This window comes from Pinus tabuliformis, chromosome J (assembly GCF_031772625.1).
Source record: "Pinus tabuliformis cultivar Carrire ecotype Pingquan chromosome J, CPIR1, whole genome shotgun sequence".
Taxonomy (NCBI): domain Eukaryota; kingdom Viridiplantae; phylum Streptophyta; class Pinopsida; order Pinales; family Pinaceae; genus Pinus; species Pinus tabuliformis.
In genome coordinates, this window is record NC_142295.1 from 353,456,639 (window position 1) to 353,481,751 (window position 25,113).

General features: G+C 37.1%; 1 protein-coding gene across 1 annotated transcript in view; it reads right to left on the reverse strand.

The window, feature by feature from the left end:
* LOC149227219 (putative cysteine--tRNA ligase) overlaps positions 1 to 25,113 on the reverse strand; it is a 211,522-nt gene that overhangs the window by 33,882 nt on the left and 152,527 nt on the right. Inside the window, exons 11-12 of the mRNA XM_089377718.1 lie at positions 23,649 to 23,715; positions 13,326 to 13,415 (exon numbers count right to left, since the gene is read on the reverse strand). Coding sequence (XP_089233844.1) covers positions 13,326 to 13,415; positions 23,649 to 23,715 — 157 coding nt within the window. The remainder of the gene's footprint in view (positions 1 to 13,325; positions 13,416 to 23,648; positions 23,716 to 25,113) is intronic.

Genomic DNA, 25,113 nt, shown 5'->3' on the forward strand with positions numbered 1-25,113 from the left:
ATAGAATGATATCCATTGATTATTAATAGTCATCCAGGCTTTCCATGACTCACTATTTTGCTCATTAAATTTCCTGCGATCCTTTTTCTCTTGTAGCAACATTTCTTGCATATAGAGATGCTATTTTTCATGATTAAAGATATCCCAATGGAACATTTTCTTTTTCCAAGGATCAGCTGGGTCATAAGGGCCAATTCCTTTAAAGATTTTCAGAAAAGAGAGGATTTCTTCATCGGATGGAATCACTACTGATTTTGGAATCTTGTCGATAGGGTGTCTTCTATATTCTGGAATTTGAGAAGAATGTACAAAGCCTAATCCTGAAGTAGAGGTTGGGCTAACTGATTGAACAAGCATTTCTTCACAAGGGTTGAAGAATGCAGCTTTAGTATAACTCTTATCAGAACAAGCAGAGTCTTCAGTTGGTATAAACTTGATCATATTGATATGAAAGTCTTGAGATGACTTTCCATGAGGGTTAGGAGGATCATTTGAAAAATGACAATATGTCTTGGAACAGTGAGGATGATCGCAAACTGAAGATAAGGCATTCTGAGAAGAAGAGGATGGGTTGTTGAACAGATTTTTTAAAGCTTCAAAAACAGCAGGGTCAATGACAATCTGCTGAGGATTTTGTACAGACGGAATGATATTTGAAGGATTTGTATTCACAGTAGGTATAGAAGCGACAATAGTGTCAGAAGGATTTGATCTTGGAAATCTTGTGACAACTTTGTCATCCATTTCGGTTATTACAGATTGAGCAGCATGCTCTGTCCTTTTTGCAGGCTTTTTCCATTTAGTAACCCAATCATCTGGAGGACACAGACGTTTTCTTGAAAGAGAGACTGGGGCAAATGGGTTACAAGATGAATCATACTGAATAAGAGTAACTTTTCCATCATCCTTGTCTGGAGTATGCAAGACTGCACGAATAGTTGTATTGTAAAACCGAACACAAGTAATATAAAATATGGCTAGATTTTTGTATTTAGACTTAAAATTCTCTTAGCCTTGTGTTTGTATACCAAGAGTCAAACACTGTAGAATATTTACATCATCAAGTGCAACAGAAAAATCTGGAAAAACATCATACTGTACAGGGCCATCGGACAAACTTGTTTCTATCCCACCTATCAAGGCTTGTGTAAAGGATGACCATCTATTATCAAAGAGGGCTAAGAAGACATAGGCTTTTTGGCCTTTTCGATGGAGTGCATTCAAACCGACTCTCACCATCCCTAGATGGGCATACTGGTAACCTGCCTTGTGGGCTGCTTGTATATGGCGAATTTCAAACATGGGAATTGTCATCATAGTATTGAGATTTAACTCAGTCTTTATGGATTTTTCTTTAATCTTTATTTGACTGTACGCGCGGAGATTAAAAGGAGTTAATCCGCAGTAAACCTCAGAAGGAGATACAAGAGGAAGTCTCCAATTGACAGAAGGGTTTGGTTCTTCTTTTTCTATGAGAGCAGAATTTGCAGGGGTTTCTTCTTCAGAACAAATATTTAAACCACTATGCAATTCATCATCATTTTGAATGTTCTCTAAATGTTTAGAACCAAATCTTCCCATAAATGCAGAGGAAATAGAACTTGAAGAATCCATTTAGGAATATAAAGAGAAATACCCGTAAAATAATTTCACAAACACGAGTATTGCTTGTTGATTTCTGTGAAGAAATTGCGGCTTTCAACTATGAACAAATCGCGGCTTCCTCGACTCTAGCTCTACGCCAAATGCTACCCTTCAACGCTTCCAGCGGCTTCACACGGGCTTTACGCACTATTCATGGCCTCAACGAACTAGTGATCCACTCAGACAATATGTTACCAATAATCTTCCACTCAGACAATATCTTCCCAGCAGAAAATTTTTAAACAACAACTCGGCTCTGATACCATTAACACAGGACTATTAACACAAATGCGGAAAGTAGAAGAAGAAGGCCAAAGGCTTTGATTTATATTATCAGAAATAGAATTCAGATATTACAGAAGGATTCTTTCTTTACAGAGATCGACTGTCGTCGCTTTTACCGGACTTCATACACACTATACATTGACAACTACAAGACTATCATCAGCGGAGTAGGTGAATGTATGCACTCCATGTTCAAGAAAATTAATAAATCTCTAATTTGATTGATGTCCATATTTCCAGTATTGTGCAACAATCACATTACTTTTGAGAATCTTGGTTGTGCTCTGATACTATCATCAACATTACTTGCAAGTATGTCTATTTGGCTTGTAATACTATCATCAACATTACTTGCAAGTATGTCTATTTGGCTTGTACACAGGTTGCAGTACACTTATCATCTGCCTTGTACAATCTATAGACTAATTGGCATACCCCAAAAGTCAACATCCCTAAATGCTAAATGGTATTCAGTTACTATCTACTCCATTCTAACTTATGATTCATGTCCTAGGTGACTTCTTTCCTTATCATATTAATTAAACAAATAAACTGCTGAATTTGATTAGTGCAGAAATTAATTTCAGACCATAGCATCAATCACAAAATAGTTGGAAAAGAAAATAGCAGAAGCATAAAACAGTTTTACACATACATAGGTAATCTCCTTCAAAATCAGCTTTTCATTCCTTATTCAAAGCTTACAAGGAAACCTCCACAATCTGCCAATCTAGCAGAAGATTGGTTAATCAAAATTACCTCAAAAATATATCTGCACAAAAACTGAGAAGAAACAAACTACAAGGAAAATTGTACCACCTGTTATACAGATGTGTACAATTGTATAAACTAAAGAAATTTCAACCCCCTCTCCGGTTAACAGTTTTCCTTATCACTCCATGCATTTAGTTTTAAATCCAAGCATGATAAAAATTCTAAAATCTGGAAATGACAATATTTTTCTGAAAACACAAATTTAGAGATTTCAAAACCGCTGAAATTGCAGAAATAAAACACAGCAAAGATATGACAGTGACGCAAAGAAAATAATACAGTGATTTTCAATCAATGTGACCCTAGAAAAACCCCTACAACTCTTGGGGAAAACCAGTTTGAGAGCTTTTCTTTATTTCTGAAATTGCTTTTACAGAGAAACTGAAATACACAGTAAAAATTTCAGCAACCACAAATTACAACTTATCTCAATTTTCATGCTTGAACTCCACCTCGAAAAACGTGCCAATCAGCAAACAGCCAAAACAGAAATTTTTACAACAATAAAACAGCGTTAAATGTTGTATAACCTACCTCAAAAAATGTGCCCAAAACTTCTTGTACAGATCGTACGGATTTCAATAGTATGGATGCCTCAAAATTCGTGCCCAAATATGCCCTGAAATTCGTGCCCTTTCTGTTGTGCCTCTTCCTTGATTTTTGTGTCTTTCTCCTATTGTACGATTTTGCCTTGGGATGCGTGCCAATAAATGTTGCTGCCCAGATTTGCTGAAATGTCTTCTTGCTTCTCTCCTTCTCTCAAATGCTCATGAAAGAATGAATTGATCTTTTCCTCTTCTCTTCTCCTTTTATTTTCTAAATCACCTTTTGGATTACCCTAAGATCTAATGGCAGAGATTCATTTATATCTAGGGATGAAAATAAATGTGCATTTAATTCTCACTTTCTACTTGTTAACTCACCCACTTAAATAAAAACCCACTTAGCCTTTTATTTCCATAGTCACTTTTTCACTTTCTAATTCTTCATTCACTTTAATAAAGTCACCTTTAAATTAGAATGTAACTTTACCACTTATAAAGTCACTTTTAAATTAGAATGTAACTTTACCACTTATAAAGTCACTTTTAAATTAAATTGACTTCACCACTTATGAAGTCACTTTAGGAGAAAAGTAAAAAAAAAATTGGATACTTTTCCCTACGCCAAAGATCAAAGCCTTAGGGAACCACTTGTCCTCTGGTACCCAAATTTTAACACTCCCTCTTACCGAGGAAAGTGTTCCTCACCACTCCCATCTTGTCTCTGAAGCAGACATGCTTGCCGCATGGTAAGGCTTTGGTGAAACTGTCTGCTACCTGCTCATTTGTGGAAATGTACTCAAGCTTGATAGCTCCCTTTTGGAAATAGTCTCTAATGAAGTGATACTTGATCTCAATATGCTTTAACCTGTCATGAAAAACTGGATTCTCCGTGAGTTTTATGCAACTCTGATTATCACAGTAAATTACTGAAGGTTTCAATGCCTGACCAAATAGACCAAACAACATCTTGCGAAGCCATACGGCCTCACAACTAGCCAAACTAGCAGCCATATACTCTACCTCAGCTGAGCTCAATGCAACTGACTGTTGTTTCCGGCTGATCCACGACACAATTGCCGAACCCAACCCAAAACAGCACTCGGAAGTACTCTTCCTATCTGAAGCACAGCCTGCGCAATATGAATCCTTGAACCCTGCCAGTCTCACTCCATCACCCTGTTGACCTCTTCTGGTCAACTACCCATGCAGTGCACCCCATTTTTTTTGACAGAAAGAAGCAGCACCTGATCAGCATGTCCGTGCCATCCTGCCATCATCAGCAGCTTGATCTTTTTGATTGTAAACCCAGTCTACATGTATTAATTGTAAATAATCTTAGCAGACATGAGTCATGTATGTAATTTGCCTAGGTGGACCTAACTTTCTGATGATAATCTACGTCCCGGAAGGTTTTTTGTCTCACCGATCCACGGATCGGCAGAGTTTTCCTTCAAACCTGACCCCAAAGCCGGGATTGATTTTGTCATTAGAACTTTAGGAGAATCCTAGTGTGTTGATCTGCTAGATTATCGTTGTGTCACAGGGCTGGGTGTTTTGTGAGGGTCTGTATTAAGTGGGTTCATCCCTTTGAGATGTAAATTGTAAAAATCATGATGAAATGTGTCTTGAGGGTTGAAAATGTTGTAAATCCCCTCATGAGTCCTAGGTCCTAGGTCCTAGGTGATGTTCCCAACGGCTTAGTTTGATGATCCATTTTAAAATGAATTAAAAAATGAATAAAAATAATAAAATAATAATAAAATAATAAAAAATTAAAAAATGAAGCAAAAACCCTAACTAATAAAATAATAATATTTTAAGTTAATAAATCGACGGATGAGATCAAGAGATGTCTTGATCCTCATCAACGGTCGAGATCATTTCTACATGGATCACTCGAACTAGCCGTTAGGATCATTTCCTTTATATAGGGTCTTAGGGAGTCATTTGAGATCATCTGATCTGTGAGTCTGCACTGAAAAGCTCTCTTGTAAATCTGATTTTCTGGTTAATAAAAAGACTTTGGGGTTCAAACTGGCTGGTGTTACTCTCCGGAATTGCTGAGAACATTTTTCGAAGGAAATTTTGTGGGCGTTCGGGGAAGTTCTCGGCTGAACCAGCCAACTCCCGCAAGCACTTTCTGTGCAGAGCCCAGCTGATTGTTCCCTGGGTTAATCATTTAAAGTTTCTTTTCTGTTTTACATTGAGAGATTTTCTTTCTGTTCACAGTGAAGTTCAAAATTTCTGATATTCTGAAAATATTCCTGTTCTTATTTTGTTGAATCTGGCTGAAAGGGGCCACAATCTGTAAATTATTAAGCTGTTTTAGGGTTTTGATTTTGTTCGCTGCAAATTTTTTGTGATTTTAGGTTAGTTTTCGAAGGGTTTTACTTTAAAATTTTGTGTATATCTGCCAGGTTTTGTTTTCTCCTTGCAGGCTTGAGACAAGATCTGGAGTTTTCTCGGTCCTCTGGGTGCTGCGTCAATTTATTGACCATCTGTTTGGCTGGCCGTGGAAACATCAAAGCCCAGAAATCACGCATAGAAGGAAGCATATTTCGTTTCAAGGTTTTTGGCTTTTCTGTCACCCACGTGAAAACATCAGGCTATCTGCAAAATCTGTGCATTTCCTTCCACGCCGTGGCTTTATAGCCGTCAAGAGAAAAACTGCAAAGTATACATGTGGCTGGTCTATACATGCGCAAGTAAAGAAAACCGTCAACTGAGAGCCCTTTCGACGTGAATCGTTCCATCTCCAGTGAATATCAGACATTTGTGTTCAAATACGGGCGTGAGAAAATGAAGGTGCATTGACTGGATAAAGAAAGCGCGTTCACTTGTCTATCTGTCATTGTATCCAGCGTAAAACAGCGTTGGGCATTTTGTTTACACGAAGACCAGTTCGAGGGCATTTTGTTGAGGCATCGATCTCCATCTTTCTGCTCGTGGGTATGATTTCGTGTGATGCCAGGTTGCTTGAAAGCCTTCAGGCGTGAAACTATCCAGTGCTTCCAGTTGTCTCTGTTCATGTCTGCGAGTTTTCCCTTTGCAATCGATCCTCGGCTGACCAGACCCGTCTGCAGCATTCAACTGTGAACCTTTTCCGCCACGGAGATCACTTCACGTCGGCAGCTAAAGGGTTACATTTTCGCGTTTTTCCTCCTTCGAATAGCTGCAGGTATCCGCCACAGGTATCGTATTTCTGGAAGGCATTTGCGTGATAGTTTTAAGGGTTTCATTGTTTGGTTAGGGTTACGTTACTCGCCCAGATTGGCATCTCGATATTGTTTTTCACGGGTTACGTTTATTTGTTTTCGTTTATCAGTTTTCATTTTTTTTAATAAGTCTTCGACCCTTTGTTATTTAGCTTAGTGCCATGTTGCTCTAGTTTTAACTTATGCATAGTTCGTAAATTTTTTAGATTAAATTTTGATTTTACGTTTGTATGGTTAATTGATTTAGTTTATTTCTGTAGATTATAAATTTTGTTTTATATTTTAATTAATGTTTATGTATATACCTTTTAGATTTAGATTTAGGCTTTCGTATGAATGTTTTAGTTTAGAATTTTTTTTTAGATTTAGATTTAGATATTAAAAAAATAAAATAAAAAAGATTTTTGGGTTTATTTTAATTTTTTATAGTTTTGTTTTAGAATAGATTTTAGATTTTAAATTTTTTAGATTTTTTAATTTTCATTTTATAATATTTATAAAATAAAAAAATAAAAATAAAAAATAAAAAAAAAAAAAAATTTGAAAAAATAAAAAATTTGTGGAAAATCATTTTGCCAGTTTCAGTTGCCTTCACGATATATCTTTCATGTTGAAGATCTAATTTTTTTCCGAGATGCGAAATAGATATCTGGTCAATTTACGATTCTCATGGTGGTTTTAAGCATTCATCTTTTTTCGAAATTTCCAGTGGCTGAATATCGTTATTGAGCTTTTGTCATTATAAGAGCGTCGTCATTCTAACTAATATCTTGCATCATTCGAGCTTTGATGATAAATGCTTGCTCTGCATGGTCTATATTCCTCAGCATCTGATAATTAATCGATTAAAAATTAACTCCACAAGGCACTGGTCTTTTCATTTCTAAATCCATTTTAGTGCTTCTATCATATCGTGCATCGTGTCTCCCACCCAACTGTTTGGCAGTTGGTCTTCATTATCTCGCAGGGTCTACCCCCCTTAGCCGCGGGAGACAGGCTTAAACGGAGGGATCGGGGATCAGAGTGACAGCCCCCGGTCTGAGCGTTGTCGTGCTAATCTGCGCGACAACACACCCTATCTATAATCCAGACCAAAATTCACAGTCCCCTAGAAGTAACGAAGAATGTGTTTTGCAGCCACCCAGTGCACTCTCCTGGGCTCACACATGAAGTGACTCATAGTGTTAACTGCAAAACATATATCTAGTCGACTGTTGACCAAATACATCAAACAACCAATCAGCTGTCTGTATAGAGTAGGATCCACTAAATCGGAATCAGAAGCGTGAAGCTTCTTCTAGTTAGTGATCATAGGTGTAGACATGGGTTTGCAGTCCTCCATGTGAAATCTACTAAGAATATCGACAATGTACTTCCCTTGTCCCAGAAAGAAATGCCCCTCCTCCTGCCACACGTCCAATCCCAGAAAATAATGCATCAAGTCGATATCCTTCATCTCAAACTCTGAAGCAAGATCTCTCTTGCAGCGCTCAATGAGTCTCTCTACACCAGTGGTGATCAAGTCATCAACATACAACACCAGAACGAGAGGCTCCTCACCCACCACAATGAAGTATAGGTTTGGATCAGCCTCTCTTTGTGAAACCCAACTGCTGCAAGTATGTACCAATCCTCGAGTACCAAGCTCTAGGAGCTTACTTCAGGCCATAGAGTGCCTTTTTCAATCTGCACACATTGGACTCCTTCCCATGCACCTCAAAGCCCTACGCTGCTCAATATAAACCTCCTCTTGAATGAAGCCATTGAGAAATGCGGCCTTCACATCCATCTGGTGGATCTTCCAACCCATCTCTGTTGCAATCGATATCATGGAGCGAATAGATGTATACCGAGCTATGGGAGCGAAGGTCTCCTCATAGTCAACTCCCTCTACCTGTGAGAACCCTCTTGCCACAAATCGAGCCTTGAACTTCTTGATGCTGCCATCTGTAGCATGCTTTATCTTGTAGAGCCATCTGGAAGTAACAACTGATTTACCTCCAGGCCTCAGCACTACCTCCCAAACATCGTTCTTCATAATAGAAGAATACTCCTCCATCATAGCCTCTCTCCAGACCTGCTGGCTAGCTGCCTCCTCATAACTAGAAGGCTCAGAGTCAATAATGTTTGTTACCAATGCCATGTAACTACAAAACTGCTCAGGTGGTTTACTCTCTCTAACCTGTCTCTTTCGTCCAACAACTGATGTGGCCTCGCGCAAGGTATCTTGAAGCCACTTGGGCTTCCACTTCCCTGAGCATACTTCTCCCACCAGAGTGAAAGAATCCTCATCATCATCAGAAGCCTGAACTCCTAAGAGCCTTCCAATTGACCTCATGCCTGAATCTGTGCCTGTAGATGCTGAAGTACCGTGCGAACTATCCATTAGTGGACTACCCTGTGAACTGCTATGCGCACTGCCCTGCATGCCACCCAAAGAACCACCCACCTGACTCTGAGAGCCACTGCTCACTGATGGACCTAACACTGTAATCGATGTACCTCCTAATCCCTAACCACTGGATCCCTGTGACTGACTCAGCTACTCCCGAGGGTCTGGTGACTCTGGATACTCTAACTCTCATGACCTCCTGAAAGCCCTCTCCTCCTCGAACTTCACATCCTGCTTGACAACCACTTTTCTTTGCGTAGGAATATAAATCCGATAAGCTTTCGAGGTCTCGCTATAACCCACAACGATGCCCTTGTTTGCAGTGGGCTCTAGCTTGGTCCTGTTCTCCTTGGGGACATAAGAATATGTAAGGCACCCAAAGATACGAAAGTTCCCAACATCGAGCTTCTTCCCAAAAAAAGCCTCCTCCGAAGTCACATTCCCCAAGGCACGATGTGGACTCCTGTTCTACAAGTACACAGCAGTGTTGCAGGCCTCTGCCCACAAAAATAAAGGTAACCCCTGATCATGAAACATAGCATTGGCAGCCCCTGCAATGGATCTGTTCTTCCTCTCTGCAACCCCATTCTGTTGGGGGTAATAAAGAACTGTGAACTCCCTTCCAATGCCTCCCTCAGCACAAAAATCAACAAACTCACCAAGGGTATACTCCCCTCCATTGTCCGACCTGAGGACCTTGATCTTCCTACCTGTTTGGGTCTCCACAAGAGCTTTGAACTCTTGAAACCGCTTGAAGACCTCACTCTTGGTCTTCAAGAAATAAATCCAGGTCTTCCTGGAGTGTTCATCAATGAATAAAACATAGTACTCATAGCCACTCAAGGATACATGAGACATCCGACCACTCACATCGATATGAATCATCAAGTCAAGGATCTCGGTCGCTCTGTTGTGACTGCTAGGAAAAGGGGATTTGAAAAACTTCCCAATAGCACATCCTTTGCATACATCAAGGTGATCATAACTAAAATCTGACACACCAGTGGTGATCTCCCGCAGTGTACTCAAGGCCCCATGATACATGTGCCCCATCCTACGGTGCCAAATCTCACATAACTCTGAACTGCTAGATCTGTTGTCAGTCCTGTCTCGGGTGCTGCTACTCAATGCCATCAGGGGCTGGAATGAGAACTTGTACACCTTGGCATGGCGCACACCAATCTCTCTAGCTGAAGAAGCTAGAGTTCCCCTAGGATATATAAGCACCTGTCGTCTCCGGAACAACACATCATACCCTCTGTCCTCAAGTGCTGAGACGGATATCAAGTGCTTCTTCGTTCCAGGCACATATAGAACATCTGACACTTTCAAGGGAGATTTAGGTCCCCTATCAAATGTTAATATTCCCACACCGACTGCTCTAACAATGTTTTCATCACCAAGTACTACCTCCATATTAGTATCACCCTTTGAAAGCTCTAAAAAGTACTCTCTGATTCTTGTCATGTGGCGGGAAGCGCCACTATCAACATACCAAATGCTAGAAGATGCTCTGCTAGTAGTGGGGAATGCACACTCCCTCTGAACCAGTATGGCAGGTGATCCTGCACTAGCGGCCTCACAAGCTATTATCCCAAACTCCCGATCAAAGCTCTCTAAGAAGCTCTCTATCTCTGTAGAAGTTGCCATGGGTTTGTCTTTCCCTTTCTTGTTCTTCTTCTCTAGACACACAACAACATAGTGTCCCAACTTTTGACAATTCCAACATTTGACTTTGGAATAGTCTTTCTCCTTGTTCTGTTGCTTGCCTTTACCTTTGTTTTTGCCTCCTTGCTTCTTTGCTCTGCCGTTCTTGCCTCTTGCTAACAATGCCACATTGTCATCCTCCTCCACCTGTTTGGCTACCCCAAGATGGTTCTTTTTTATCTCTATCTGAATGCAATCATCCCACAACCTCTCCCAATTGAGAACGTTTTCCCGTGCAACAATGCCCTCCACAAAATTCTCCCAAGTCTTGGGAAGACCATTCAAAGCAATCCTCACCAACTCAGTGGGTGCAATGATCTCACCTACGACTACCAACTCATCTCTCACTGAAGTGATCTTTGTGAGGTATGTTGTAGCACTGTCAGTCTTAGCCATTTTAATGGCCTTCAGTTTCTCCTTTAGGACCATTTTTCTGTTTTCATTTGAGCTCTGGTAAAGACTGGTCAAGGTTGTCCACATCTCATGTGCATAAGTCTTTCCTCTCACATGAGGAATGACATGGTCTTTGATTCCTTCCAGAATCAATCTTTTTGCCTTAGCATTCTTTTTGTTAAACTCTGCCAACTGTACAGGGTCAGCAGGTACTACTACTGGGTTCTGTGTGGTATTTACCATAATGCCCCAGACTTCTGCTTCCTCAAAGATGCTCTGGATTCTCTCCTTCCATGCACTGTAGTTGTTCTGCCCATCCAACCTGTCTTCAACTCTCAAACCCAAAGACATGTTTCACTGTCCTACCAAATTGAAATTTTCAAACATGTGGTAAAGGTTTCTGTTTTCTGTGTAAAAATCAGCTCGCTGTAATTTTCACTTTGTTGTCCCAAACTGAACATTTCAACCAACCAAGTTCTAATACCATGAAGAAATTTAAACCCCCACTCTGGTTATCAGTTTTCCTTATCACTCCATGCATTTAGTTTTAAATCCAAGCATGATAAAAATTCTAAAATCTGGAAATGACAATATTTTTCTGAAAACACAAATTTAGAGATTTCACAACTGCTGAAATTGTAGAAATAAAACACAGCGAAATTATGACAGCGACACACAGAAAATAACACAGTGAGTTTTTGTTAATGTGACCCTAGAAAAACCCCCTACAACTCTTAGAGAAAACCAGTTTGAGAGCTCTTCTTTATTTCTGAAAATGCTTTTACAAAGAAACTGAAATAGTAAAAATTCCAACAATCACAAATTACAACTTATTTCGATTTTCGTGCTTGAACTCCACCTTGAAAATCGTGCCAATCAGCAAACATCCAAAACAAAAAAATTTATAGCATTAAATGTTGTACGACTTGCCTCAAAAAATCTTCCTAGAACTTGTCGTATGGACTATACGAACCATACGGATTTCAGCTGTCCTTTTTCCCCGATTTATGTGTTGTCCCTCTTCCTCGATTTTTGTGCCTTTCTCCTGCATACGATTTTGCCTTGGGATGCATGCCAATAAATGTTTCTACCCAGATTTGCTGAAATGTCTTCTTGCTTCTCTCCTTCACTTCCTCGCTGCTCAAAAATTTTCTCCTTGCCCTCTCTTTTCTTTGTCTCAAATGCTCATCAAAGAATGAATTGATCTTTTCCTCTTCTCTTCTCCTTTTATTCTCTAAATAAGCTTTTGGGTTACCCTAAGATCTAATGGCTGAGATTCATTTAGATCTAAGGATGAGAACAAATGTGCATTTAATTCTCACTTTCTATTTTTTAACTCACCCACTTAGCCTTTTATTCCCATAGTCACTTTTTCACTTTCTAATTCTTCATTGACTTTAACAAAGTCACCTTTAAATTAGAATGTAACTTTACCACTTATAAAGTCACTTTTAAATTAGAATGTAACTTTACCACTTATAAAGTCACTTTTAAATTAAATGAAATTCACCACTTATAAAGTCACTTTAGGAGAAAATTAAAAAAAAAAAATTGGACACTTTTCCCTAGGCCAAAGATCAAAGCCTTAGGGAACCACTTGTCCTCTAGTACCCAAATTTTAACATAGATTTGTTGTAAAGCTCCACACAACTATACAGATTTGTTGAACGAATCTGACAAAAAATCTGTCTAAACTCTCTATCTTGACATGTCTTTATATTTTTATCTGAAACCCTAATATACCAAAACCCTAATCTCTCCGTGAGATGTACAGTTGAGATTAATCCTAGTCTAAGTCATTAATGCATGAAACACACTTTACTAGACTCAACAGCTAAATAGAAGACTTAATTTTTTCCTATATTTACGTTCAAGGCAACAAATAAATCCAATTTTATTGAGATGTCTAGATATGTCAAATCATACAAGAATCGCGTCAGCTTTCAAGCTTCTTGGCTTGTTTCACACTATTTATATCTGTGATATTGGTAAGGCAGGTCAATTATATATTTGACACTAAAGAAAATTTGGAAGAATCAGTTGAATCATGAATACATGTGAATAAAATCAATAAAGATATGAACTTATTCAAAGAGCAATTTGGATATAATTAAATTGTTGAACAGTTAAACTGCAAAGTGAACGAGAATAAAGACAACATAGGATGAATCTAAAGAGATGTAGTAAATAGTTTTAGATATTTATTCTTGATTCAAACTATTCCTCAAAATGTACAAGAAAGGAAGCATAACGCAAATCAATTGATATATATTAAAGACCATAGGAACATCATTAAACCTAAAACAGTATCAGCTTCTTACCTTCCTAATAAGTTTTCAGACATACAGTTTTACAATATGTAAACCATACCTCTCTAATCGTTACAAAGTTTTTCAGGGACTTCGACATCTTAAGGCCTTCGATTGCAAGGTGCCCAGAATGAATGAAATAATTCACCCACTGTTCAAACAAAAATCAACTGTGTTACATAAGTGTTTTAGAAAATAGAAGCCAACCATTTAGAACATTATAGTAAATAAGCATCACTGCATTTCAGAAATTCTACAAGCCTGAAGGTTCACTTTTTCTAACTCAAACACGTATTTCCCAAGAAAAAACACCTAGTAAAAGCTGCCATGAGCTAAAAGCCACACCAAACACAATAAGATGATCATATGAGTCAATCCACAATCACTTCAAAAGGTCTAAACATAGCAAAATTAAATAGTTACAGCCACTTCAACAAAGAGAAACAAGGCATAAATCGGAATCTGAAAAAACAAAACCATCCCATACCAAAGTATGATGCAGCTTATACCATTACAATGATTTTTAGGGACAAAAAAAATAAAAGAATAATCCTTCCACAAGTGAAGATTGGACATCCAATATTACCACCTAAACAGTTACCAAGAATTTGCAGTCTTTCTGATATGGCAAGTATGTTGTTCCATGATGGATCCCTCAGTGTGGAGAAAATGTTGGACTGATTGATAAGAGATTATAGGAGTAATTGGGAGATTATAGGAGATAATAGATTCCCGAGACATGTCCTCTCATGTATAAATATATGTCTCTGGTAATGAAAATATTTGAGCTGGGTGTGCAATTGTTGAATGTTTTGCTCTGTTATTTTGCTGGTGTATTTCTTCATTTGGTATCAGAGCCATTGTGAATGCTGTAATCTGTGTGAGCAGCATGTGTAGAAGCCGGAGCGTGTGAGCAGCCGGAGCAGACTAACGTGTGAACAGCCAAAGCAGGCAGTGTGTGAACAACGTGGAGCAGACCAGCCTGGAACAGTGTGCATGGAACAGACTTGCATTGGAGAATAGCCGCGTGGAGCAGACCTGCATTGGAGAAAAGTTGTGTTGAAATCTGCGTGGAGCAGACCTGCGTTAGAGAAAATATGTGTTGAAATATGTGTGGAGCAGACCTGCATTGAGTGTAGTGCGTGGTGTGGCATGCATGAAGATTTAAAATATTAAATGTGGTATGCATGAAGTTTTTTTTCATGAGTGAAAGGCTAACATAAAATCGGAAATAAGAGGAGTGATTTTTCATGGGTTTAAAATTCTCGTTTTTCATTATGTGATGATATTTTAATGCAAGATTTATGAGTTTGAGAGAGTTAGTGGAGAATATGATTTGGGCATGAGAGAGAATTAGCGGAGGAATCTTCTTAAATGGGAATTCTTATGGGCGGACTCTTCTTAAATGAATCTTTTTGTTGAATTGTAAATGTGAGAAAATAATTTTTATTGTCAAGGTATTTTTAAAGATTTTTCTCATAAGTGGGTGTAACAAGGTTATATTACATTTTCTCTCACATTAAGAGATATTGTACTAATTAGGAAAATGTATTAAGAGAGAAAGTCTTGGAGAAGTCTTGTATAATCTTTTGATAGAATTGAGCTTCTTAGCTCTTCATTGTACTCAAATATTAATAAAAAAGGATATTTTGTGGTGGTGGTTGAGTCCCAATTTAAGGACAATGGTTCTTGTCCCGGGTCGAGCACCATGACATGGGGAGCAGAATGACAAGAAGCAGCTTGATAGGGGGAGTACTTGGACACCCCATTTGCCATTGATGTCAAAGGGGGAAAAAATGTTGGAAGAAGAGAGAATATTTCCATCAATGACAAAGGGGGAGATTGTTGGTCAATAATTGTCGTTGATGTCAATATGAACACTAATGAAAATAATGATGACATGGATGATTGTTGAAAGTCACACTTGGAGCCCTAATGAAGAACAGTCATGAAGAAAAATATTTTTATTAACATTTTGAGACATCTTAAAATGCCTCTTTCACCAACTTGTAGAGGACAATTTTCCCTTTCTAACGAGTTATCACTCGCCCTCTAACTTCTAGTCTGTGAGAAAATGATTTTTTTAAAGATGATATAAATATATTCCTCACCCTAGACGACCTAAGCCTACCTATATATGTCGGCTCCATGGCCAAGAGACAGGTCTCTTCATTGAAGGTCGAAATCAGTGTAAATACAAGTCAAAACACTTCATTTCAATCCATCATTCGGTGAAGATCATCACAGGAGCATAGCATAGCAAGAAGAGTTCACTACTCGTGAACTAAGGAGGTCGAGGAGGAAGTGTTTAGGGTTAAATTTGATTGGGTTATCTTGAGACCTCGGACCTGAAGTAGTGAAGACATGGAACCTCACACAGTGATACATAGAACTCGAACCTGTCATCTTTTGGAGGCTCACTGCAGCTCGGAATTGCACGCTCGATAGCTTAGGACAGTCAAGTCCAGAACTGTTTGTCTATGGGAGAATAGTCCTATTGCTTGGTGCTAGAGAACAGACATATATACCCTCGAACTATACCACAGAACTCGAACTTGTGATAGCTACTTGTGTAAGGTCGGACCTTGATAAGACTTGACTGGTGGAGAAGTTGTGACAACCTCGGATCACTGTTTACACCTTGGATAGAGCTCGGACAGGCCTCAAACTAGGAACTCAGACCTGTGTGTATATATATCTAAGGTAGCCCAGATTGACAAGCTTGTAAAAGGCTTGAATAAGCTCAAATTCATAGCCACCTTTGGAGGGCTCAAACAAGGACCTACAGACAAGTGTGTGACAACCATCTGTGATGCAGCTACTCGAAGGCTAGGATCAAACCTTACACAGTGACTTGGACTTGTTACACTGGTGTAAAACTCGGATTGCAGTCCAATCCTGTGGAGACTCAAAAATTGGTTGGCATCTCCACTATATTAAGCTCGGATCAATTCCCTGTTGAAGAGAGCTTAGATCTACACCTAAAAGAATTCGGATTTGAGGAACAGTGCTAAGCATCGGTGCTTGGATCTGCGAAGGAGCAATGAAGTTTCTTAAACAGTGGAGTGTTAGGAGTCTTAGAACATATTTGGACAATGAAGTTTCTTAAACAGTGGAGTATTAGGAGTCTTGGAACATATTTGGACAATGAAGTATTAGAAACCTAGAGCAATGAACTTGGAGACTTGTACAAGTAAAGAGCTTGAAGATCGTGGACAGTGATCATATTGGAAATCTGAAGCAGCCTTGTGGAGAAGATGATCAGTTGTTGAAGTAAGTCTTTCATACACTCTATTTGTTAAAAAGTTGAAGGATTGGAGCCTTGAGAAAGATAGGGTTGGAGCCCTAGAGGTTGGAGCCTCATAAAGCCCAAGTTGGAGCTTGGCAACAGGTTGGAGCCTGGTGAATTGAAGGGTTGGAGCCCTCAAACATCATTGTACTCCAACTATTGTAAAAAGAGGATCAATGTCCTCATTTGTTCCTAATAAAATTCCAATTATTCATTTTCTAATTGTAATTGTGAAGAATCTTAACTGCCATTAATTATAACAATTGAAAGAAATATTGATTCACCCCCCTCTCAGTATTTTCACAATTGGCATCAGAGCCAGCTTCTTCACATTCAGCCTAACAGCTGGAAGAAGTATTCTTAGTCACAATAACCAGTAAGGATTCAAGAAAAATCCCTCAATTTGATGGAACAAATTTTGCCTTTTGGAAACGTAGGATGACATTTTATTTAATGTCTCTTGGACCAAAAGTATGGAAATCAATTCAAGATGGGTATAAAGTTCCATCTTCTCCACCAACAGATCAAGATGGAAGAAAAAATTATATAGCAAATGCCAAAGCACTAAATTCCATAACAAGTGGAATTTCTGATTCAGAATTTACAAAAGTTATGAACTGTGAATCTACCAAGGAAATGTGGGACAAGCTTATTGCTATCTATGATGGAGACTCCAAGGTCAAGAAGGAAAAACTCCAAACTCATAGAAGACAATTTGAGAGTCTTAAAATGGATGACGAAGAAGACATTGCAGCCTTTTTCCTCCGAGTGGATGAAGTTGTCAACTCACTCAAGGGTCTAGGTGAAACCGTTGAAGAAAGCACAATTGTCCAAAAAGTTTTGAGATCACTTCCAGAACGGTTTGATTCCAAAGTCAGTGCCATAGAAGAAATGAAGGACTTGGATGACCTAAAAATGGACGAACTTCATGGGATTCTCATTGCATATGAAATGAGAAAAGGAATCCCAAACTCTAAGGAAGCAGCATTCAAGGCTTCAAAAACATTGAAGAAAGGAAAAAATTGTAGCAGTGATGATTCCAATACTGAAACAAAACTAGCACAATTCATGAAGAAACTAAGGAAAGGGTCCAAACTCAAAGGTAAGTATCCTCTCATTTGTTTTAAGTGTGGTAGAATAAGACATTATGCTGCAAAGTGTCCTCATAAACATGATAGCGATGATGAAGATGAATATAAAAAGAGGATATTCAAGAAGAAAGGGTCAAATAAGAAGAATTTCTTTTCCAAACAAGATGACTCCGATGAAGATGAATATAAAAAGAGGATATTCAAGAAGAAAGGATCAAATAAGAAGAATTTCTTTTCCAAACAAGATGACTCAAATGAAGAAGAATTCTTGATTACAAAGAAAAAATCAACTAAAAATACCTTTCTACTCAAAAGGGATAATGATGAATCTGATGAAGAAGATGACTATGCTGGAAGCAGCGAAGTATTGTTCATGGCATTTACAAATGATGATGATTCTGAAAAAGAAGATGAAGGAAATGTAGATGAATTACTAATGAGTGCTATTGAAGAAAATGAGAAATTAAGGAAGAAGGTCATTTCTCTCAAAATAGAAAAGGAAGAAGCAAAAAGGAAGGAAGAACTTTTGAACAACAAGCTAAAAGAAAGAGAAGAGATATGCGAGAAACGTGAAGCTGCAATTGTCTCTCTAAAGAAAGAATTGAATCAGGTTAATAAGAGTTGAGTTGGCAAATGTTAAATTTAGGTAACATGTTCTTTTCTTAGGATAGTTACTTTAATGTTCCATCTTAGCCCATTCATCAGACCACTTAATTCCATTTGTAATCACATGAGTCATTATTACATTAACAATAACTAATGAAAGAACATAACTGATAGATGCAGAAGACAAGCCAAGACAAGAGAACACAAAGATATGGCTCAAGCCAAGGAAAAACCCCATGATGGGGAAAACCCTTGAACAATTCTTCTTATTATTCTAATCAAATGTTCAGCAGAGAGAGAGAGAGAGAGTACAATAAGGAGTCAAGATCGACTTGCCAATACCACTGTCCAAATACTAAGGAGATAGCCCAGTCAAGTTTGCACTTCAGTCTTCTGCCCTAACCAGAGATCAATGATGGTCAAAGTAGCTGCAAAATTGACTTCAAAAGGAACCTGATCCTGGATCAGTAAATGCGGCCTTCTGAGCTGAAGATAAAACACCCAAAACAATTTGAATCTAGGCAGAATTACAGTTCTGGTTAGGGCACATATCAGCCCTAACTTACAGCAACAAACCCATGAGAACATCCTCAAAATACTTCGCTCTTTCTTGTTGTAGGTGCGGTCCTGGCTAGGCTAACATTTAGACTTCATATCCTTCATTTAACATATGTTCAATCCCTGTAATCTTCATAGAGGAACTACGACCTGCAAGAGAAATAGACACAGCCCAGAATAGCCCTTAAACACATATTACTTCAGCCCAGACTTCCTCTAAACAACCTCGGCCTCCTGCCTGAGGAACTCGGCTCATGAAGAAGACTAAACAGATCACAAACTTGCCCTTGATACCTTCACTAGAGATCTTCCTCTTCTGCGGCCCAATTCAGAGAGAATAAAGAGAAATGGATGTGTCTAATGAGAATGGAGGACACCTATATATATAGCAATTTGTCCTTGATGTTTCATGTCAAATGCATGCTAAGATATATATATATATATATATATATATCAGCTCACATGTTATGATGGGGTTTGGGCATTAAACCTATGCAAAAACTTGAAATTGGGAAGGGTTTCAGCATACAAAATGTAAGGAACAAAATTTGTCTACTCAGAGGAATGCTCTGATATCGACGTAACAAACAAGGTTCATATACGCCGCAGGGTAATCTTCAAAATACTTGGAAGATGTAAACATCTATAATAGGATAGTAATTGTATATTAAATGTTATATAAAAATTGATGAGATATGAAAATGAGGGTCTGCTTATATACCTTAGGTAGGTGCCCTTTCATGAATGGTCATGTCTCTAAGACATGCCTCTTCATTACTAACTACCTAACCATTAGTTAATTAATTATTATTTATTATTATTATTATATTTACATTTATATTTATCTTTATATTTATATTTATATTTATATTTATTGTTTTTATATGAATTATATTCATAACATTGTCTCTATCTTCAAAAAGCTTTGTCCTCAAAGCTTACTAAGAATATCCTCTCGTCTCTAAACTTTCATCTTTGTTGATACAAGATGATATGATGCTCTGAGTGATAGACAAAATTGTCATGCTAAGAACGGATCAGACCATACTAGATAAATCTTCTGTAGAACCTTCTGATAACTGGAAATTTGTGATGAATAGTTATAGTAGGACTAGATTCTGCAAACTTCATGTATTCTTGGAAGCATAAATTTGTCATTTATGTTTTGAATGATACTAGTACATAGATTGATTGGAAAGTTTTCTCTTGTGATTCAGATGTCGATAAATAGTTCTTTTGGTTGGAATTTCCCTTATCATGTCAGTGGTTATTTCCTAATTTCCTTCAGGCGTTGATTCACTTCAGGAAGTTTATCCTCTGCTTGAGTTACGATTTTGACTGGATCGATATTTGTTTTTTTATCTTCAACTTGGATTGAAACAACTGGAGGCTTCGACACGACTTCTTGAATTTGCTCTAACTTGTCATTTAGTGATTTCTTGTCACTTTTAAGCTTCTTTATTTGTGTAAGTAAGGCTTGGTTATAATTCCTTAGACGTGAAAGTTCGCCATTTTTTGAATCATTGACTTTGTCCTTAGTATATTTCTCTTTATCTTTTAATTTTTTTATGTGCTCTAATCATTTTTTATTAAGGATTTTTAGGCATAAATTTTCATTTTCTTTTTTTGATAGATTCTCCTTTAGTTCCTTATCAGAACTTTCATTTTCTTGTTTTAGTCTGTGTTTCTTCACCTTGGACTTTTTTATCTGTGAAAGTAATTTCTCATTGTGGTCCCTTAGACGCCAAATTTCTTCATTTCTTTCTGTTGATTTTTTATGAAACCAATCTCCAAGTTTTTTATACTTCTTTTCTGATACTTCATTCTTTTGTTGAAGTTTTGCGATTTCTTCTTTTAATCTTCTAATTTGTGTATCGGCATCATCTTGATATTCTTCTAAAGTAAACAATCTTCAACATTTTGGACAAGGTATTGTACAATTTTTAAAAATCGATAAATATTGATCTTTTGTTCAACAAAATGGACATCTGGTCCAAAATATAGAGTTATATATGGAATCCATAGTTTCTTTGTTCATCTTTGAATTAGATTCCATTCACTTTTTTCTTCAAAAATTGACTTCTTTAAAATAAGCGCCCTTCTATTTGATAAAATTGAACACCTTTATAAATTCCTTTAACCTTTATTTTCCTCAATTATATATTTTTTCCCACTTTAAAAAAAGTTAATATAGCTCCACTTTTTAAATAAATTGCACCTTATATTTATTATAATGCTTGTAAAAAGTATTCTTTCTTTGTTATAACTTGTTAACCTTATGTTTCTTTATAGTTCTAAATTAAAACCTTTATAAACTTTAATATATGGATCTTTTAAGTAACCTTCTATAATTATACACGCTTTGTACTTATATATATTTTCAATAATTTTATGACTTGAACTTTTCTTTAAAATACCCCTTTATAATATAATATTTCTCTTTATATATCTTTTATTTATAGTTTTTTTTTCTTTTTGAAAAGCTACAACCCTAGTGAAACGTGGCTATTCACCTCTTTGGGGTATAATATAAAATATATGTTCACTTATGTGTCCTTGACTCAGTGAATTTTTTCCACATAAAAAGTAAAACTTACAATTCACATAAAGAGATTTTGTATTCCTTTTGTTCTACTTTTACCTTGAAAATACCATGGGTTGCTAAAACCACGAGTTTGTAAATCACTTAATGAAGAATCAAGATAATCTTATCTATGCTTCTTTCTCTTACGTATAGTTTTAAAGATATTTGGAAAGATTATCTTTTGACTTTATCATGCACTTTTTATCAATAATGTAGATCCTTTTTATATATATGAATGTTCTCCTTCAAAATTTATACCTGACTATTTTTTTTTCTAGAATTATTGAAATGTCAATGACCAAAGGCCTTATTTTTTTTTAATTAAATGATTTTTTTTACTCTTTTCTTTTATAATCGTTTTTCCAATTCTTTTTAACTCTTTTTTTAAGTGGCCAAGGCCTGACGGAAAATGGAGAAACTCCAACTCATGTAGCAAAACGCTTTAATTGCAACAAAAAGTTGATGGCCAAAGGCCAGGATCTGCCAACGTGGCTCTGATACCAATGTAATGAACAAAGTTCGTCTATTCAGAGGAATGCTCTGATACCAATGTAACAAACAAGGTTTGTATACGCAGCGGAGTACTCTTCAAAATACTTGGAAGACGTAAACATCCATTATAGGATAGTAATTGCATATTAAATGTTATATAAAAATTGATGAGATATGAGATGATTACAAATGAGAATGAGTGTTTGCTTATATACCATAGGTAGGTGCCCTTTCATGAATGGTCATGTCTCTAAGACATGCCTCTTCATTACTAACTAACTAATCATTAATTAATTAATTATTATTTATTATTATTATATTTATATTTATATTTATTGTTTTTATATAAATTATATTCATAACATTTTTCTATAGTTGGCTATCAAGCTATGTTAAAACCGGGCCACTAGGATGAGATGGGGTTCCACTTTTGATGCTATTGTATCTTGTTCCGTAGTAGAGTAGAGCAACTGGGAGTGGCATTTAGAGAGCACAAGTTATAACAGAGGGGTTTAGTGTTCTGTAGTAGCCTAAACGACCATAGGTCTCAAGTATCTCCATAGACAATGTCTTCTCCTTTGTACTAGTATTATTTCCATACTAGAAAAGAGAGAGGAGCAGCCTAACCTTCTAGCTGGGTTTTCTCCCATAAGTGTTTCCCGGAGCAAATACTTGTGTTCATTGTGGATGGTCTCTGGCTGTATTTGTTGTTCTCTATTTTCCGCAGTTTATCTATTTCATGCATAACGAGAAAACCAGTAAGTAACAAATCTGGAATCTAAAGGAATTTAACCTTTGCAGTATAGATTTCAGTTAATTTTATCAGATCTGATGTGACAAACTGTCCAGTCAAATATCCACAGCAGTTTACAGATCGTTGTTCTTATTTGTCATAACTATAAGTTTTTGGTAAGTTGTGGTTTGAATGAAGATTTGCATGTGTATTCTGATTGTATTTCCCCAATTGATTTGATCTGCTTGTAATCCACCAATAAAATTGCGGCATTGTTCCCATTGTGTTTGCCCCCAATCACAACATCTCCACAAGTTCTGCAGGGTTAAAATTCATGTCTGTTTACTAAAGTTCCTATCATTTCCCATTTCTTGTTTGCATACAAAGTTACTAACTGAAGGTGTGTCTAGAAAACACCACTACAACTCTGTTAAGCCTGTGCCATCCTGAAATTCAGGGGTTCCACCAGCCATCCCCCATAATCCAACCTCCTCTCCCCTGCCCATCCCCTAAACACTGTGAAACATAGCTTTTAGGAATTGTATTCGTAGATTGCAAAGAAATGTAAGGACTAAGCATAATATAAACAACAGAAGTGCCTGCTGTGAAAATCTGCAGCCATCTCTAACATAAATCTACTATTAAATACCAAGAATTACTAAACAGAACAAATTTATACAGCAGTTTCAGTTTTATCTTCACCATAAAAAATACAGAAGCAGTTTAAACATATTAAGAATTTATTTCATTTTGTCTGCAGATTGTCTATGTCCTGCATATTAGATGGAAACAATATAGTGAATAACACAAATAATTGATAATCATTAGTATTCAGGCTAAAAAAAACTTGCGAACCATCGAAGTTCAGGCAATAGGAACAGGTAGAATAAAGCATAAAAGCTAAAGCAGCTTCTCAAAAGGCCAGGTTAATGCCATGATACTACCTAAAGCTCACTACATATATTAAAAATTTTCTTTGACTCCTGGAGCAAATAAATTTTATCAATACACAGGAGAATGAAGAAACGCACTTGTGAGCAACCGTAGAATGCCTCAGCTTGAGCTAATTCATTATCATGATGAGGAAACTGCAGATCGCTGAAAAGCAGAATTTTTGGCAAATCAATTAGAATTCCACTCCGTAAGATTAAAATGATACACTTTTCCGTACAACTACTTTTGATCAGTAAATTTTAAAACTTGTTGCAAAATGTGTCGCATGATCCATGCATGTGCCTTGCATATTACCATCAATCTTAGAAAATTCAACCTAAAACAACATGCAAAATGTACCATCATGAACTGAAGAAAATAGAAATACCAACTCAGAAACCTACACTGACCTTCAACCTTCAAACATTCAAACTAAGTGGTATTACCAAATATATGCACAGCTGAGTAAAATAATAAATATTGGTCTCTTAAAACATTGAAACAATTTCCATCACAATATAAAGCAGCCCAATATAGTCAATAAGAGGTGTGTGGGTGACAGAATCCAGAAAACCAAAGAGACTAATATACTGTGCAGCAACATGTAGACATGCATGTACTCCATAAACAATTTCCAACTTTTGAAGGGGTGTCATTTCTAGTGACAGGGAATATCTAATATACACTTGCATATAGTCTATAAACAGCTAATATACAACTGACCCATATGTGCTCCCATATATGACTGGCTTGTTGAAATTTATATGTCTAATAGGCACTTACACGCAGATTCAATGTGAACCTGCAAGGAGTAGTTCAAGATATTTTCCAAAAGTTATTCTATTTTGAAATTCACTTTAGTAAAAAAATTGAAACATCTTGTATTTAGTTGTTAAGTCTAAAAAGTGTATCTCATGCAAGCATGTCTTAGACTAGGAGTAAACTCAAAAATAGATCAGAGTTTTGGTCCTAACTAGAAGTATAAAGACATATCAAGATAGAGGCTTTCAACACACTTGCACACTTTGGGAATTTGAGAAAGTTGAGCAACCAAAAGTGGGAGAACGAGAGAGCATGGATTCGAACAGAGGCAAACACAGGCAGCAGGAAGTTCTGTACAGGTTGTATAGCTCTGTATCGCAATACAGAAATCCGTACAGTTGTACAGACATGGCTGTACAATTGCATAGGCAGGCCATGTGGATATGCCATACAGTCCCTACAGCAGGCTGTTCCATTCAGTTCAGGGTGAATTTTGTAATCGAGCAGCTGCTTGGTTTTGGCAGCTTGTGGAGGTTTCCTTGTAGGTTTTTGAAGGAATGAAACGCTGCTTTTGAAGGAGTAATTACCTGTGTATATGTGAAACTGTTTTATGCTTCTGTTATTTAATTTCCAGCCATTGTGTAATTGATGCTATGGTCAGAATTTCATTTCTGCATTAATCAAATTCAGCAATTTGCTTGTTTAATTGAGAACATAAGGACATTAGTCATCTAGGCTTGGAATTTTACATGGTATCAGAGCTTACTTCTCTGATTGAGATTCTCAAGGATTTGTAGTGGT